At 51.2% G+C, this 15229-nt stretch overlaps 3 protein-coding genes across 6 annotated transcripts in view; all 3 read right to left on the bottom strand.

Annotated features, from left to right (window-relative positions):
* Positions 1-15229, bottom strand: part of LOC144588812 (uncharacterized) — an 856730-nt gene that overhangs the window by 446743 nt on the left and 394758 nt on the right. The window lies entirely within an intron of this gene.
* LOC144588813 (uncharacterized) overlaps positions 1-15229 on the bottom strand; it is a 398202-nt gene that overhangs the window by 236377 nt on the left and 146596 nt on the right. The gene's annotated exons all lie outside the window — the stretch shown is intronic.
* Positions 1-15229, bottom strand: part of NOL4L (nucleolar protein 4 like) — a 144623-nt gene that overhangs the window by 29547 nt on the left and 99847 nt on the right. For 3 of the 4 annotated variants that reach the window (XM_072996607.2, XM_072996608.2, XM_072996609.2), the window contains one exon: positions 10555-10696. In XM_072996607.2, the coding sequence (XP_072852708.2) occupies positions 10555-10696 (142 nt within the window). Of the gene's footprint in view, positions 1-10554; positions 10697-12544; positions 13280-15229 lie in introns of those variants that run through there. The other variant, XM_020807871.3, reaches the window with a different exon arrangement.

Genomic DNA, 15229 nt, shown 5'->3' with positions numbered 1-15229 from the left:
GAAAACAATTAGATCATCTTGCCTTTATCTGGAGCCAAGGCCTTGCATGAAGACAAAACATTGATAACGCACCTGCTCGTTAGCATTGCTTACTAGATGTAGTATTGTTTACTTTGTACTATAAAATAAACCTCTCACTTGGGTGAGGGAGAGCTTTTGGTTCATGACACTTGTCTCCGTGTCTTAATTGCTGGATCCTGGCCTAGGATCCCTCATCAGAGCAGTTCTGTGCCAGGAGGATGAGAATGGTGACCAGCATCCAGTGTCCTACCTGAGTAGGAAACTTCAAAAAGGTGAGAGACATTTGGCAACCGTGGAGAAGGAGTGTTTGGCCATAGTCTACGCGATCCAGAAGGCCAAGCCTTACATCTGGGGAAGACATTTTATTCTGTGTACTGACCATTCACCATTGCAATGGTTAAAGACAATGAAAACCCACAATAGCAAACTTATGAGGTGGGCTTTAAACCTACAGGACTATGACTTTGAAGTGAAGGTGGTCAGAGGGTCAGTGAACTGTGTTGCTGACGCCTTATCAAGAAGACCTGAAGAATGAAGACGGCGAAAGAAACATGGACTATGTGTATATAATGATGACAAAAAGTTAAATGTACCTGTTTTTTTGAACATGGTTTGTATGAATAAAGGTAAATTGATGTAATGTATATGGTAAATGTTTAAATGCCTATTTGCTATGGTTTAACTTAGAATGTAAGTATGAGTAAGTATATATGGTATGTATAAATGTTTTTGTATGTTTTATCAAGGTTGTTTTTTGGTGAAAAGCACCTTAGCTTTCCCCCTACAAAACAACTTATAAAGAGGGGAGGTGTTACATACAGCACTGATGTTACCTGTCTGTCATGGGTTTGGAGGGAAAGTTCCATCCTATGGGGAGTGGAAGGCGGGACATCAGGAGGAGGGGCTGTACTGTATAAATATGTGATGCCTGTGTGGTGAGTGAGAGATGCTGAGAGACACTGGGAGGTGACGAAGCAGCAGCTGGGAAGAAGGAGCTGTTGTGGGAGTCTGTGTGTCAGACAGGGTACTTCTGTGTGTCAGAGTACCAACCTGATAGGTTCAGGTGTCTGTTGGTTAGCCAGAACTGATAGGTTCAGGGTCTGTGCTTCAAGTTAAGGGTTCTGGGTGAACCAAACTGTATGCTTGTATGTGTGAGAATAAGCCACGTTACTTTATCTATTCACCTGATTGTTTATTTTTCCCTGTGTGTATTTAAAATAAACCTTATTCTTTTATTGTTTAAAAATCCATCCCTGGTCTGTGTGACTTCTTACAGGGAATGGTTGGTGGCAGCTTAGTGTAACTGTGTGACATATCCCAGTAGGTCTGGGTTTGTCACATTGATTTGGTGGCAGACCCAGACCTACTGGGATATGTCACACCCCCCCCCCCCGCCCTTGGCCTAGTTCCAGACTTGGTCCGGCTGGGGAGCGAGAGACCTGGCACTCCCAAAGCATCCATCCCGCCCGAACCTCTCCCTGCAACAGCAGCCAGCAAGATGCAAAGAGCCATGAATTATTCAGGGACAGAAAGAAGGGACAAGCGCACGCAGGGGGGGGAGTGGGGAGGGGAGAGGAAGGGGGAGAGACTGCCTGGGCAGCCCTCGAGTGAGAGAAGGAGAGCCGTCCAAGCACAGGAGGAGACCCCCCCCGGCCCACCTGCACTCTGGCCACTAGGCTCCTGCCCCAGATTCACAAGCAGAGACCCAACAGAGCAGCGGGGAAGAGACGTGTTTCCCCCCCCCCCCCCGGAGGCATCCCTTGGACCCCCTTCCTCCAAGATGCAGTCCAGTCGGGGCTCCTTCCTGGCTCAGCATCGATGGAAACCTTGTTAATTCATTATATTTTTCCTCTGCCTTTCTCCTAAAAAAAGCACCCGACATGAATTACACTACTAAAAACACAATTATCAAAAGCTAAAAAGAGTAAACAATTCAAATATTAAATAAACAACAACAACAACAACCCACAAAGAAGGCAAAAGCATTGTGGGACCTTAAAGATCAACTGCAGTATTTTAACGTGAGCTTTCGCGGATCACGTCCACCTCCTCAGACGGAGGAATTTTTGTCTGCTTTATTTGCTTTTGCTTTTTGCCTGATAACGCCAGCACAGACTAACGTGGATCCCTCTTCTTAAACTTCAAACAGCAAAGAAGAATTAATAACGTTGACATTAAAAATGTCAGACAAAAGCCGACAAAAAGAGAAGAGATCTCAAAGCAACAAAATATAAACCATCCTGGTTATTGTCTCCCAGACAGCCAGGCACAAAGGGAAAGCCTGCCTGAAAACAAGGGAAGGACAGCCAAGAGGTGGCCAGGCGGGCTTCCAGTGGGAGGGAGTTCCAGAGTCTGGGAGCAGCCACAGAGAAGGCCCTCTCCCGTGTCCCACCAAGCGTACCTGTGAGGGTGGTGCAACCTTGAACAAGGCCTGCCCCAATGATCTTAACACTTGGGCGGGCTCGTTTTTACCTTGCAGGTGAAATCTCAGCCTCCTTTTCCTTGAAGGCGCGAACAGGAGGGGCATTCAACTGAGGCTAGAAACCAGCCTCTCGCCCTCAGCCCAAGGCATGTCGGGCCCTGATCCCAAGAGGCGAGGCCAGTCCTGCCAGGCCTCCTGCTTTGCGTGCCATGCCCACCCTTTCCCCCTCGTGTGGGCACGGCCCTTGCACATGGGTGGGCGGGCTCGCACAAAATGCCGTATCAGAGACGCACCACCGAAGCCTCCCCCCCCTCTCACACACACACGTGGCTTGTTCTGCGTGCAAGACCGTACTGGGCTGTAAACCCTCACCGTCAGCAGCTTTTTCATGGAAAGTCAGAAGTATATGAAATGAAAGTACGCTATTCTTCACTCCATGATAATGCCCCTTTGAGTCTCCCTGAGCAACTCTCCCTCCTCCCCTCAGCCACGCCAAAAAAAAACCACACACACACACACCCCTGTGTAATTTATCCTGCCTCCATAACCTGCCCGTTTTCAAAGCAAATGGGCTTGATTTCCATCATCCCCGCTGAATGCAGAATCCGGCCTCACCTGGGGCTCCGATTTGCATACTGGGAGATGCAACCTAAAGAGCGCGGCTCCACCTAACATGGTCAGGGGTTACTTCCCCTTGGCATGCCAGAGCAGGAGACGGGGATGGGGTGGGGGGGAGAGAGAGCAGAGACCCTGGCCAGCATCCACTTAGACCAGCAGGACTCTTTCCCCCTCCCCCCCCCCGTACTAGAACAAACAAACAAAAAATCCCCCAGCAACTTCTGTTCTTTCCCTTTGGGTACTGTTGCCTTTCTTGAAAGACGGCTTAAAGCTTGATGCTCTTTTATGGATCGCTCAGTGGCTTGGGTAACGTGTTTCCCTGAAAATACAGTGGTGCCTCGCTTAGCGATCGCTCCGTTGAGCGATGAATTCGCATAGCGAGGGGGTCCAGGCCATCGCTGGAGCGTTCGCTCAGCGATGGCCCCTATGGCGTTTTTTCGCTGTGCGACGATCGCTAAGTGATTCGCTTAGCGATTTTCGCACAACGAAGTGGGGGAGAACAGCTGATCGGCGGTTCCAAAATGGCCGCCGCAGCTTTTCCCTCCGCTTTGCGAGGGCGCGAAAATGGCCGCCCCTATGGAGAAGCTTCGCTCAACAGCAAGTTTAGGGCCCATTGGAACGCATTAAACCAAGTTTAATGCGTTTTCATGGTTTTTTTTGTTCCGTTCAGCGATGTTTCTCATAGCGATGGTTAATCCGGAACGGATTAACCTCGCTATGCGAGGCACCACTGTAAAAGGTCTTATATTAATGTTTGCTCCAAAAAAATGCATTAGGGCTTATTTTCAGGGGATGTTTTATTTTTGTCATGTACAACCATCTATATTTATTCAAATACAGTCCTGCCAACTTCTTCTGGTTGCCGCACAGTAGTGGAGGGCGGGGTTTCCCTTCACTGGGGCTTAATTTTTGGGGTAGAGCCTACATGGCGAGCATCCTGAAAGATCCTGCTAGGTCTTACTTTCAGTTTAGGGCTTATTTTCAGGGAAACAGGGTATATCTGGCAGCAGGCTGGGAGTTCAGTTCCCTCCCCTGGGTCTCCCTGATGCGGCCATCATCCACAGGGTCCCTTCCAGTTCTGCAGTTCCAAGACAGTGATGATGATGGCAATGATGACTCAAAAACCCCTCATTATTATTCAAAAACACTAGGCACAGTCAATCAAAATTATAAAAACATTGACAGGCATGCCATAACAAATAAAAGTTTTAACCCAAAACCTATCTTGTTAAATATCAACATGCTATATAGGCTGTTCTTAATATTGCAATTTTTGGGTTGCTCTAATGTTGTCATTATTATTACTATTATTTCTACGTAAAACTGGTTTACGCACCACTATGCACATATACACCCATTCCCAAGGTAACTATTACGAATGAGAGCTAACCAGAAGCAATGCAACATTTTTGGGGGGTTGGAGGGGAGAGTCTGTTTGTTGGCCGAGTTACGCCAACCCACCCCAGGCATTTCAGCGTCTCTGACAGCCAAGCCGTTCTTTATGCATCACGTTGGGGAATGTGGGTCTAACCCGGTGGGTCTCTGCCTTCCAATGTTGGGGCAACCCCAGAAAGCTTGGCCTGCATCTCGTGCAGGTGACACACCTGAGATCTCCTTTGGGCACTCCTTCGGCAATCGGATCAATGCATAATTCATTAATTTATGTATCCCCATGGCCTCATGCTGTTGTTCTCAGGAAGACTCACAGCAAATTGAGCTGCCGGTAATGGACACCAGTGCCCGTGTTTCAGCTGAGTATGAGAATGGAACAGCGTCTGGTGTGGCTGAGAAGGCCAATTCGAGAGTGACCATCCCTTCCACACTGAAGACAAATACAATCTGTCCCCTGTCCAGCTCCCTGGTTTTGCTTGTTTCGTGATGGCCTCTTTGCCTCGGCCTGCTGGACAAGAGTCTCTTATTCAAAATGGGAGAGGCCCTGATGCACTGCCTGCCTCCAGGCTGAACGTTCAGATGTCAGGGTTTCCCATCTGTTGAGGTCCATTCCTAAGGCCTTCAGATCCCGCTTGCAGATCTCCTTGTATCACAACTGGGGTCTCCCTCTGGGGCAATTTTCCTGCACTCATTCTCCATACAGGAGATCTTTTGCAATCCGACCATCAGCCATTCTCACGACATGCCCGAGCCAATGTAGAAGATTGCCGTACATTTTTGCAAAACCGTCAGGGTCGCATGGGGGGTGTCATGCGGTGTCAACTGGCATTTTTATTGCTCTTCCTTGCAACATCCTGAAGACCTCTGAAATTGTTTGCAAAAACTATTAAAAAAAACAACTCTCTGCAAACATGTGCAATCTTTTTAGCAGCAGTTGACCACTGCAAGCAGTGTGTCAGACTAGAACTCGGGATCTCTGGGTTCAAATCCTCTCTCCTCAGGAAAAACTCCTTAGGGTGTGTGTGTGTGAGGGGGGGGGACCATTCCTTGAACATCTCACATCCCTCAAACCCCCTACTGAGGCCACCACAAGTCAGAGGTAGCTTCATGCCACAGGACATCCCTTTAAAAAAAGGGGGGGAAGGTGGGGGAAAATTTCTGTGATCCACGGCTGCCCCTTTCTGAGCACGGGGCTGTGTCTGCCCTTCCCTCGGAAGTAGAATGGACTAGGCTGTGCTCCCAGATGCAGCCTTTTATCAAGTGCTGCCTCAAACGTTGGAGCTTTATTGGGGGGGGGGGGGAAGAGTGGCTTCATCATCTACCCATCATCCTTCTGAAACTTGTTAAGGAGGAAAAGATAGCAAAGCTGTGCGGAGGAGCAAGATCCGCCTGAAAGCACCCTTGGTTCAAAGCGGATTGCTCTCCGGTCATTTTTGCTTCCCCCACTGGCTTATAATGGGATATGGGCTCAGGGCCAGAATGAGCTGGCTTTGCTTCCCCACCTCCTTTCCCAAAAATGGATCCTCTGGAGAGAGAGAGAGAGAGAGAGAGAAAAGGACAGGACAGCGAATGAATTTCATCAGATGAGGATCCATCACGGAGGACAACGGGAAGCATTACAGTAAAACATACTCTTATTTGGAAGCCGCCTAGAGTGGTCGCAAGACCAGATAGGCGGGATATTAATTAATTAATTAATTAATTAATTAATTAATTAATCAATCAATCAATCAATCAATCAATCAATCAATCAATCAATTAATTAATTAATTATCCTGTAGAGCTGTCAGAGGGATTGTGTTGATCTGTGTATGCACTGGTGGAGTGCGCACACACGTGTGTGTGTGTGTGTGTGTGTGTGTGTGTGTGTGTGTGTGTGTGACACCAGGTACTTGCCTCTCCCCCCCCCCCGCCACCAGAGCTCCTTCCACAGCCAATAACGGAAACCCTTCCTTTTAAAACCATCCACTTTCTCTTAATTCTGTCGCTACTTTTATTCTGTCCTGCATTATATTTTCACGCCGTATGGCTCTATTCTTTATGTTTTAACCTTCCCCTTGCAATCCTTCCAAAGCATTATCATTCAAATAAAGAAGACTGGAAAAAATAATAAACAGATCCTTTCCAACAAATGCCCGATGCGCAGTAACTCGTTCAGCATTTCTGCGCCTGAGAGACCCTCTCGTTGGCCAGAAAGTCTGACCCCTTTTTCTTCTTCCTCAAAGTTCAGGGCAGCTCGACTGCAAAACCATCCAAGTGGTGGCCTTAAGACAGCAAAGCCCAAAGCCCCAACCATCAGCCGGCTATCCCATGAAGATCATCACCTTAGGGCTCCATCACTTTGGAAGGGCTGCCGGGGCGCGACCCCCAGGTACAGCCTTTGGAGAAAATAAAACGACCAGGGCTTACACCCCCCTCGCCACCCCACAACAGGGCAGGGAAAGGGCAGTCCCTGATAATGCCCCATATCATCATCAAACGGCAAAGCGTTCTCTTTCTGGCATCATCACCCACTCCAAACTGCCTCGCTCAAAAGAAGACCGGAAAGTTTGTTTAACTGCATTGCTGCTATCCATTCACAGTTATTTATGCTAAAATTTAGATCTGATGCATGAACTGTTTGCACTGGGCTCTTTTAAAAAAGGCATTATCCTGCGTTTAAAAAACACACCAATAAATTCAGAGCCTGTGCAGTATTTCACAGCCTCGTGGCACAGTGGTCAAACTGCAGTACTGCAGCCAAAACTCTACTCAAGACCCAAGAGTTCAATCCCAGGTAGCTGGCTCTTGAGGTTCACTCAGCCTTCCATCCTTCTGAGGTTAATAAATGGAGTACCCAGCTTGCTGGAGGGAAGGGGGGGGACAATTGAATTTTAAACCTCTTTAAACACTATGGGGAGGTATATAAGAAGCACACTTTGCTTTTTTTGTTGATAAAATACTTCACAAATTTCAAATAGAATGGGCCAGCAGGAAACCACAATGACTTTGAGTTTATTAGGATTGTGCCGAGAGGACTTTTATCACCCAGGTTCCTTCTCAGAGAGTGGAGGTCAAGAGAGACCTCACCGCACAGGTGGAACTTGAATTTGGGCTCCCTGGGAGTCCAGTCTTAACCCTCCAGCCACAAACCCAACCAACGAGCATCCAACTGAAAGGCTTTCAGTGTATTCCAGACACCAAGACATCTGTCCGTCTGTGTGTGTGCGTGTGTGCATGTCTCTTATTCTCTCTCTCCCCCTCCACCCACCCTCTCCGGAGCGCTGCTCCCTGGCGTTGCCTCCCACAGCCGTTTCCTCTACTCTCTCCTCTGGCTTCCCGCTTTGGGGCAGCCTGTTCGCCGTCCTTTCCCTGGGTTCGGCCCCTTCTCCGGTCCAAACTCCGTGGGTCCCGCGTCTGCAAAGCTTCCGGGTCCCACTTTGAAGCCTCAGGCAGAGCAGCCCAAACATTTGGGAAAGGCAGAGCAGAAGAAGCAGGCATGGGTGTCCCGCTGTGAGCTTTTCCATCTCTTTGCTTTCCTCTAAACCTCACATGTCAACCTACAAAACTGTAACAGAGACCCTGGGACCAGGGACTAAAAGGGGGCCTTGCAAATAAAGCTGCCGCAGCCACACTCAGGGCATGTAAACAAGGCTCACAATAACACACACATACCCCTTCTGCTTCCTTCTCCATTGGAATGCAAGCCCCCAGGGTAAAACTGCTGGTCTGTAATCTTGCAGTGCCTCCCCGCCCATTCAAGGTCAGGAAGGATCCATGCACTCCCTTCTTCCATGCTAAGTTAGGAGCTAAGAGGAGAACTGGTGAGGCCCCAGCGTCCTGCAAGGGCGGCTTGGGAATTTGGTGGCCAAGTTGGAGCAGAGGCCAGGGTCAGCCACGGACTGCTCTGCTGCCACGGGTCTAGTCATTTCTGGTATTCCGCCCGGACCGGGAAGGGAAAGCTAGCCAGCCTTTTGGTGCAGGATGGTAAGGGGGCCTTTCCATCCTCCTCCCTCGGGCCCAGATTTCCTCCCCAGCGGTGGGGATCCCCTCGCCAGGGCACTGCCTCTGCTGACCCTCCCTAAGGCAGAGAAAGCCTTGAGCACACACACACCCCTCCTCTGCAGGATCTCAAATAAAAGCCCCCCTCGTACTGCCAACTGGAGCAGCCTCGTCCGGCACCCCCTGGGCCACCACACGCTGGGCGGGGGACGTCCAGGACGATGGTGGCTTGCAGGCAGCGGGGGCCTGTCTGAGGACCTGCCTCCCTCCCTCCCTCTCTGTCTTCCTTCCTTCCTTCTTTCTTTCTTTCCTTTCAGTCTTGATTCATTCACTCCCTCCACCGGTCCCTCAGGAGGAGTTCCTTTTATTTCCGGGGCCAGGAAAAGACAGGATCCGAAGGCTGCCGGGAAGGTCTCGGAGGTCTCGGAGCCAGCCGGCAAAAGCTGTGGTCAAAGGAGGGCTCCCCCGCGGGGAAGGGAGACTCTGGAGCCTTTTTCTCCATCCTCCTCCTCCTCCTCCTCCTCCTGTGGCTTTCTGCCCGGGAGCAGAGCCCTCCGACACGACAATAGGGCTTTCTTGCCTCCACACAGGCAGGCTGTTCTTCCGAAGGCAGGCTCTGCCTCCCCGTCCCCCTCGGTCAGATCAGCCGCCCGGGCCAGCGCTGGGGGATCCTGGGGACCGAGCAGCCTTCCCTCCCGGACCCCTCCCTCCCTCCGGGGACAAGAAGGGATTCAAGCGCTCCAGGAAACCGGAGCAAGAGTCACTCCCGCCAGCTCTGCCCACACATGCCAGGGAGGTGAACTTCGACCCAAACTCCCCGCCTTCCACCACCCGCCTGTATTTGCTCTTGGGAGCGAACCCGTTCGTTCGTTCGTTTGGCAGAGCTCTCGCAACACCTCCCCTTCCCGGCGGGGCCTCCACCCGCCCGCCCCCCCCCCACAGCTCACCTTTGACCTTTCCTCAATGACCTGTACTCCCCCTTCCCCAAGGTTCCTCCTCCTGCACAAACCCAACCAGCTGGTTACAGCTGCCTCCTGAGAAGGACTGCTATTCAGGGACTTAGGGAAGCTACCTCCTTCCAAACTACCAAGCCCAGAATTTCCTCCACCACCCCCGGGACAGGGCCTCCTCTGCGGTTGCTCCCTGCCTTTGGAACTCCCTCCCACTGGAGGCCAGGCTGGCCCCCTGTTGGCTCTCCTTCCACACGCAGACCCGCTTGGGGTTAATAGGATGGCCCAAAGACTTGGAGAACGGGCCCTTGGGTAGCATCAGGCCACCAAGCGACAGAGTCTATACGAGGAAATGGGATTTCTGAAAGAGGCTATAAACAGGTAAGGCACCCACAGAAGTGGCCCAAGGGAGACGGTCAAAAGCAGAAACAGGTCCTTTTATGAGTTTTCTTGACAAGTGAAAACACAAACACACACACTTTGAGATTAAAACTGTAGAACGACTAATTTCCAGGATAACTTAAGGTCTTAACGCTTAAGGTCATATCCAGACTTCTCCAAATTTAAACAACAGCTATGATCTGGTGTATTTAAAAAAATGAAGGATGAAGTGGTCACTCAATTAGTGCTGCAGACTGCCTGCACAACCGCTAGTGAAAATCCTATCTTACACACACTCTCTCTATGTACTTAAAAAGGACATTCCTTGCCTATAGGCTGAACTGGCACAATTCAGCATTGCTGGGGTACCTCCTTCCGTCTCTCCCTCCCTCTTTATCCTGTACTTTATCCTGCAATTGACACATACACCTCAGAGTTTACAGCATAATCCACTGAGTAATAGTTCAGGGGAAGAGTGACCGAACCACCTTCAGAGCGATCTTCAGGGAATTATATCGGGTGCCAAGGTAGCCCTCTCCCTCATCCACCCGGCAGAATCGGCTGCCCTCGGCCTGCAGGCAAAGGGCGTCCCGTCCACCAGAGGTGCAGAACGTGTACTTTCCACCTTTCCAACAGCTGGACCCACTTTCCAGTCCTCAGAGACGCACAAACACAGCCCCTCCTGTAAGTGGGGGGGGGACCTGATCAGAACGGGGCGCAGTCACCCACACCCAAACCCGCCTCCCCACCACTTCCCAGCTGAAAGAAGAGTCCTTAAGAGTCACTCACCGTCCTCCTGACTCTGGATATTCTGTGGGCTGCGCATGCCTTCCTCCTGGCTTGGACTCAAACTGGAGTTAAGATGCTGGTCAGCTGACATCCATGTGGAGTCGCTCATATCAAAATCCTCACTGCTCACTGACGTCTCATCCTGGAAAAGAGGCAAGGAAGGGGTTAAAAGATGCAAGCGGGGGGGGGGGAACTGTCCTCCTCACCCATCCCTCCAACTCCCTCTCCCCCATTCACCCCCCCCCCAAAATACACACACAACTCTGGCTCCAGACTTCCTCAAAGAAGCCCATTTCCCGCTGGGGCTTCCTGTTTGAAGACTCCAAGATGAGGAACGGCATGGACCATAATTAAGGACAATTAGACCAGGCCTGCTTCCAGGGACAGATGGTTTTTTGCCCTGCTTGGCATTCACCCCTCCCTCCTCAAAGCCCCCCCCCCCACGCCATGTCCAAGTCCGGCTGCATTGGTTGGGCAACCAGGCCGGGCAGAAGAGGAGCGGCCAGAAGCAGGGAGCAAACCAAAAGACGGCGACAGGAGCTTTGCTGCGGAAAGGCAAAAGGCCACGAAGCCTGGGGATTCTGGGTCCTGCCTGCTGCTCATGGGCTCTGTAGTCTTTCCCTCTAGCATGCACAGCACTCAGATCTCTTCATGCCACCCCCATCGATTCTCCCCCTCCCCTTAAACGGCGCTCCCAGGACAGATCGGAAAGGGGTGGTGCCCTTTCAGGTGTGCAAGGAGCAACCCAGCCAAGCCAAGCCCCCGGAGGTGAGAATGGCAGAAGGAAAGGTAAGCGGATCATGGCCACCTCTGCCTGACTAGGCAAGGCTGAGACTTCAGGCAGGCCATAAGTACAACCCTCAAGTTGTGAAGCAACAATACTGGGGGGGGGGGGGGGATGGCACACAATGTGTTTTGCATCGAAACACAAATCACACAGGGCGTGACGTCTCGTGCCCAAAAGATGGAAGGCTAACCTGGCCGCCCCAGCACCAATAGGATATATAAATGAGAGAGAAACAGAGTTAAATTAGCAAATGCATATAAAATGTCTCCATTATAATGCTATTAAAATCCAATTTAACAAATTATTTTTTACTGATGGTTATGCTAATATTTAATGCTATTTCCAACTGCTCCGAGCACTTCCCATCCATTATCACCATAATCTCGCAACAACTTTGTCAGACCAGCCTGGTCTCACAACCCTGCCGTCACAGAGCGGTAAAGAGAAATGGGCCAGGCGAAGAGTGGCTGGCCTCAGGCCGCCGGGAGAAGTTTTGACCCAGGACCCCTTGGCGCTCGTTCCCCCCTTTCAGGCATTCACGTGACCCCAAGGCTAGAAGCGTTGGGCGAAGGCGCCACGGGGCGTTGGCCGCTTGACGGACCTTTTGGTCTCTCTTGAGAGAACCTGGTTCTTCCCACACACAAAAAGGGAGAGTAAGAGAGAGAGACCACCAGATGATGGTCCTGAATGACAGAATGCGACCCATCCCAGAACAGTGGGAGTGGGAAGAATCCACACCTTATGCAGGAGAGCAACTGGTCTCTGCTTGCCATGAGTGCAATGCGGCTGGCGAACACGGATCATGCACACAATGTGCAAGACAAGGGGGCTCCTTCTGGACATACCGGGGAGCCGTAGGGCTTCCAGTGGAAAAGCACATGGGCTACAGAGCATGGAAACGTGAGTGCCAGAATCCCCCCTTGGCCACACTGGCTGGGGATTCTGGGAGTTGTGGTCTCAAACTGTCCAATCTCTGCTGCTTAGGTTGTTAAACACGTCTGTACTCAATGCATGATCATCATCGTTGCCGTCATCTTAGAACTGTGGAGTTGGAAGGGATCTTATGGATCACTGAGTCTAGCTCTTAAGTCAAGGAGGCACACGGAGCGGAATCAAACCCCCAACCTCTGGCTCCACAGCCAGAGACCTAAACCACTGAGCCACCCAGCCATTTCTGATGTTCCACCCCAAAACCGAGAGTACCTGCAGCAAAAACTGGTACGGAACTGCTCCGAGGCCACCCACTGCCGGAAATCCAGACGCCCGAAAGAGCCGAGAGGCCCTTTGGCCTGATCCTCCAAGGCCACGCTTTTCTGGTGATCCAACCGCCCGTTCCCAAGCCTTCAAACAAACGCCCGATTCTTAACACACTGGGAGGCAAAAGAAACACGGTGTGTGTGTGGGGGGGGACTGCCGGCCTTTTGCGCTGCTCACGGTCTCCTAAATGCTCCGGATCTGTGATCGGCTGCTAGAGGCAGGGGAGCAATCGGGTCTCGGCAGGAAAAGATGAAAGAGGAGCAAATGGATGGGAGGTGGGCGCGTGACGGGGAGCGTCTCCCGTAAGGAGCACGGAGGACAGGAAAAGTGCCTTTGGAATGCAGGAGAGGTTTTCTGCCCACTCCTCCTCCGGTGACCGTGTGTGGGTGTTCCTGCCGCTCTCTCTCTCTCTCTCTCTCTCTCTCTCTCTCTCTCTCTCTCTCTCTCTCTCTCTCTCTCTCTCTCTCTCGGCTGAACAATGCTCTAGCCATGGCTTCTTATTTTCTAGAAGGGGAACAAACACACCCTTTTCAAAGGTCACGGACGGCTCCGCCTGGCATCTCGGCAGCCCTTCCTATGGCACCGATCGCATTCCTGTCTCCCACTCCCGCAGCCATTCTCTTGCGTGCATTCGTTCCCCCTTTTTTCTCTCCCCTCTCCTCTCTCCCACCATCCCACCCACCCCCAGTCACTCCTTCCTCCCAAACCTTCACTGGGCTTTAAGACACAGGCCTTGGATCGCTTCCAGAGGCGGAAAGGTCAGCCCACGAGATTTCCAAATCATCAGCACTGCCACAAAGGCAGTTGTTATGGGGCTGAAGGAACAGAGAAGGGACCCCTTCCCTAAAAGGAGTGTGTGCGCGTACACACACACACACACACACACACACACACACACACACACACACACACACACACACACACACACACACACACACACACACACACACACACACACGGCAAAGGGACCCCGTTCCAAAGCATCAAGTTTAACGGACCTGTCTTTTGAGTCAGAACAGCATCGCCCCGGGCAACTCAAAAGGAAGGACAAGAAAGAGAGAGAGAGAGAGAGAGAGACGCACAAACACACAGCCTGCCACAGAGCCACCACCTTCTGTAAGCCGTTGCCTGCCCACAAATAGTCAGGAATGGAACCCAGGCATGGCAGTTACCGCTCAATAATAAGGCTTCCTTCCACTGGTTTTCCACCGTCCTCCATGTGCACTCTCTACCGCACAGCTCATGATTTTATAAACCAGATGTGGCACCTTCCACCACCACCACCCTCCAGATGTTTGGGACGACACCCAGAGGACCCTCGTAAGGCTTCCCAGATCCTCTGCCCTCTTTCTTGGCTTGGCAAGGGCAGAAACATCCATGCCGCCTCCTCTTCTCTAAACCGTTCATCCCAAGCCAACAACTCAATGGCCGGTTCAAGCTCTCTCTCTCCCCCCCCTTTTAAAAGAAAAAACACCACAACCACAACCCAAACATGTTCACTTTCTGTGGCTTCGGGTCTCTTTTCTCTTGGGCAGTAAGAGCGCCACACCACCTTCTAAAATGGAGAAGGACGAAAAAAACTTGCTTGTCATTTCCCCATCCTTTTCCTGATGAGCCCGGTCGGTCGTGTCTAAGAGGCCATTCCTTGGTGCTTGAACAATGAGGACTGGCTTTCGCCTCCCTTCCCCAAACAGGAATCTTTGTTTTCGGAAAGCTATTCTCCTCTGCGCTCCCCCCTTCCCGCCCCCCCCATAACACACTTTGTATTTTTATTGCCAACAAACATCTTCAGAACAGGCCTGGCTGCAGACTCTTCCCCTTCCTGTCCTGCTGGCTTGCAGACAGATCTGCTCTCCGACGGGGCAGGAAGCGGTTCGCTTCATCCTGCCTCCCAAATCTACACTCAGATGTGTCTTGCAGGGAGTTTCCTGAAATTTATGTCTCCCGCTGCACAGCCTCCAGACGGGCCGGACATGCAAACCACGCGGAGGTTGCAAAACCCTCCAAGAAGTTCCTTGAAGTTCCAGTTTGCACACGCAGCGTGGTTGAAGACCTTCCCCAACAAAAACGGGTAGAAAACACGGCAATTCTAGGGTGGGGACAGCAAGAAAGCAGACACACAAAACTAAAGGCGTCAGGAAGCCTTCCACAACTCTGTGGGTCTTAAAGAACCTCTGTTGGGCCATCAACTTCCTTGGCAGCCATAAACAAGGTCTCCGGCTTCTTTCTCCTCTCTGTCGAAAAGGAGATTAAGGGTAAACCTAGAAATATACAGCAATTTTGTGAAAATGCAAAGAAGTCCCACAACTGGCCTTGGCTTCACAATCCAGCTTCCAGAGAACTTCAGGTTTATTTATTTTCAAAGCAAGTTTCTAGTCTTATATAAATGCAAAGAAAGACACTCTCCGATGGGCTTCCCCGGCACCCGCCCCACCATCAGCCACTGGCCCCATCGGCCGGGTGGTTCTGGGAGAACAGGCGGAAACAGGCAAATGAGCCCCACTGATTCGAAGCTTATCTTGGCGGCCAGGGTCCAGATTCCTTCATAGACACAAGAATATTTCCCAGCACAAAACACACATGGCAATCAATGATGAACCTTACAAATTTCAGAATTACTCTAACCACCAC

This window comes from Pogona vitticeps, chromosome 4 (genome assembly GCF_051106095.1).
Source record: "Pogona vitticeps strain Pit_001003342236 chromosome 4, PviZW2.1, whole genome shotgun sequence".
In the NCBI taxonomy this organism is placed as follows: domain Eukaryota; kingdom Metazoa; phylum Chordata; class Lepidosauria; order Squamata; family Agamidae; genus Pogona; species Pogona vitticeps.
Note: the sequence above shows the minus strand (reverse complement) of the source record. Positions and strands in the feature narration are given on the sequence as shown.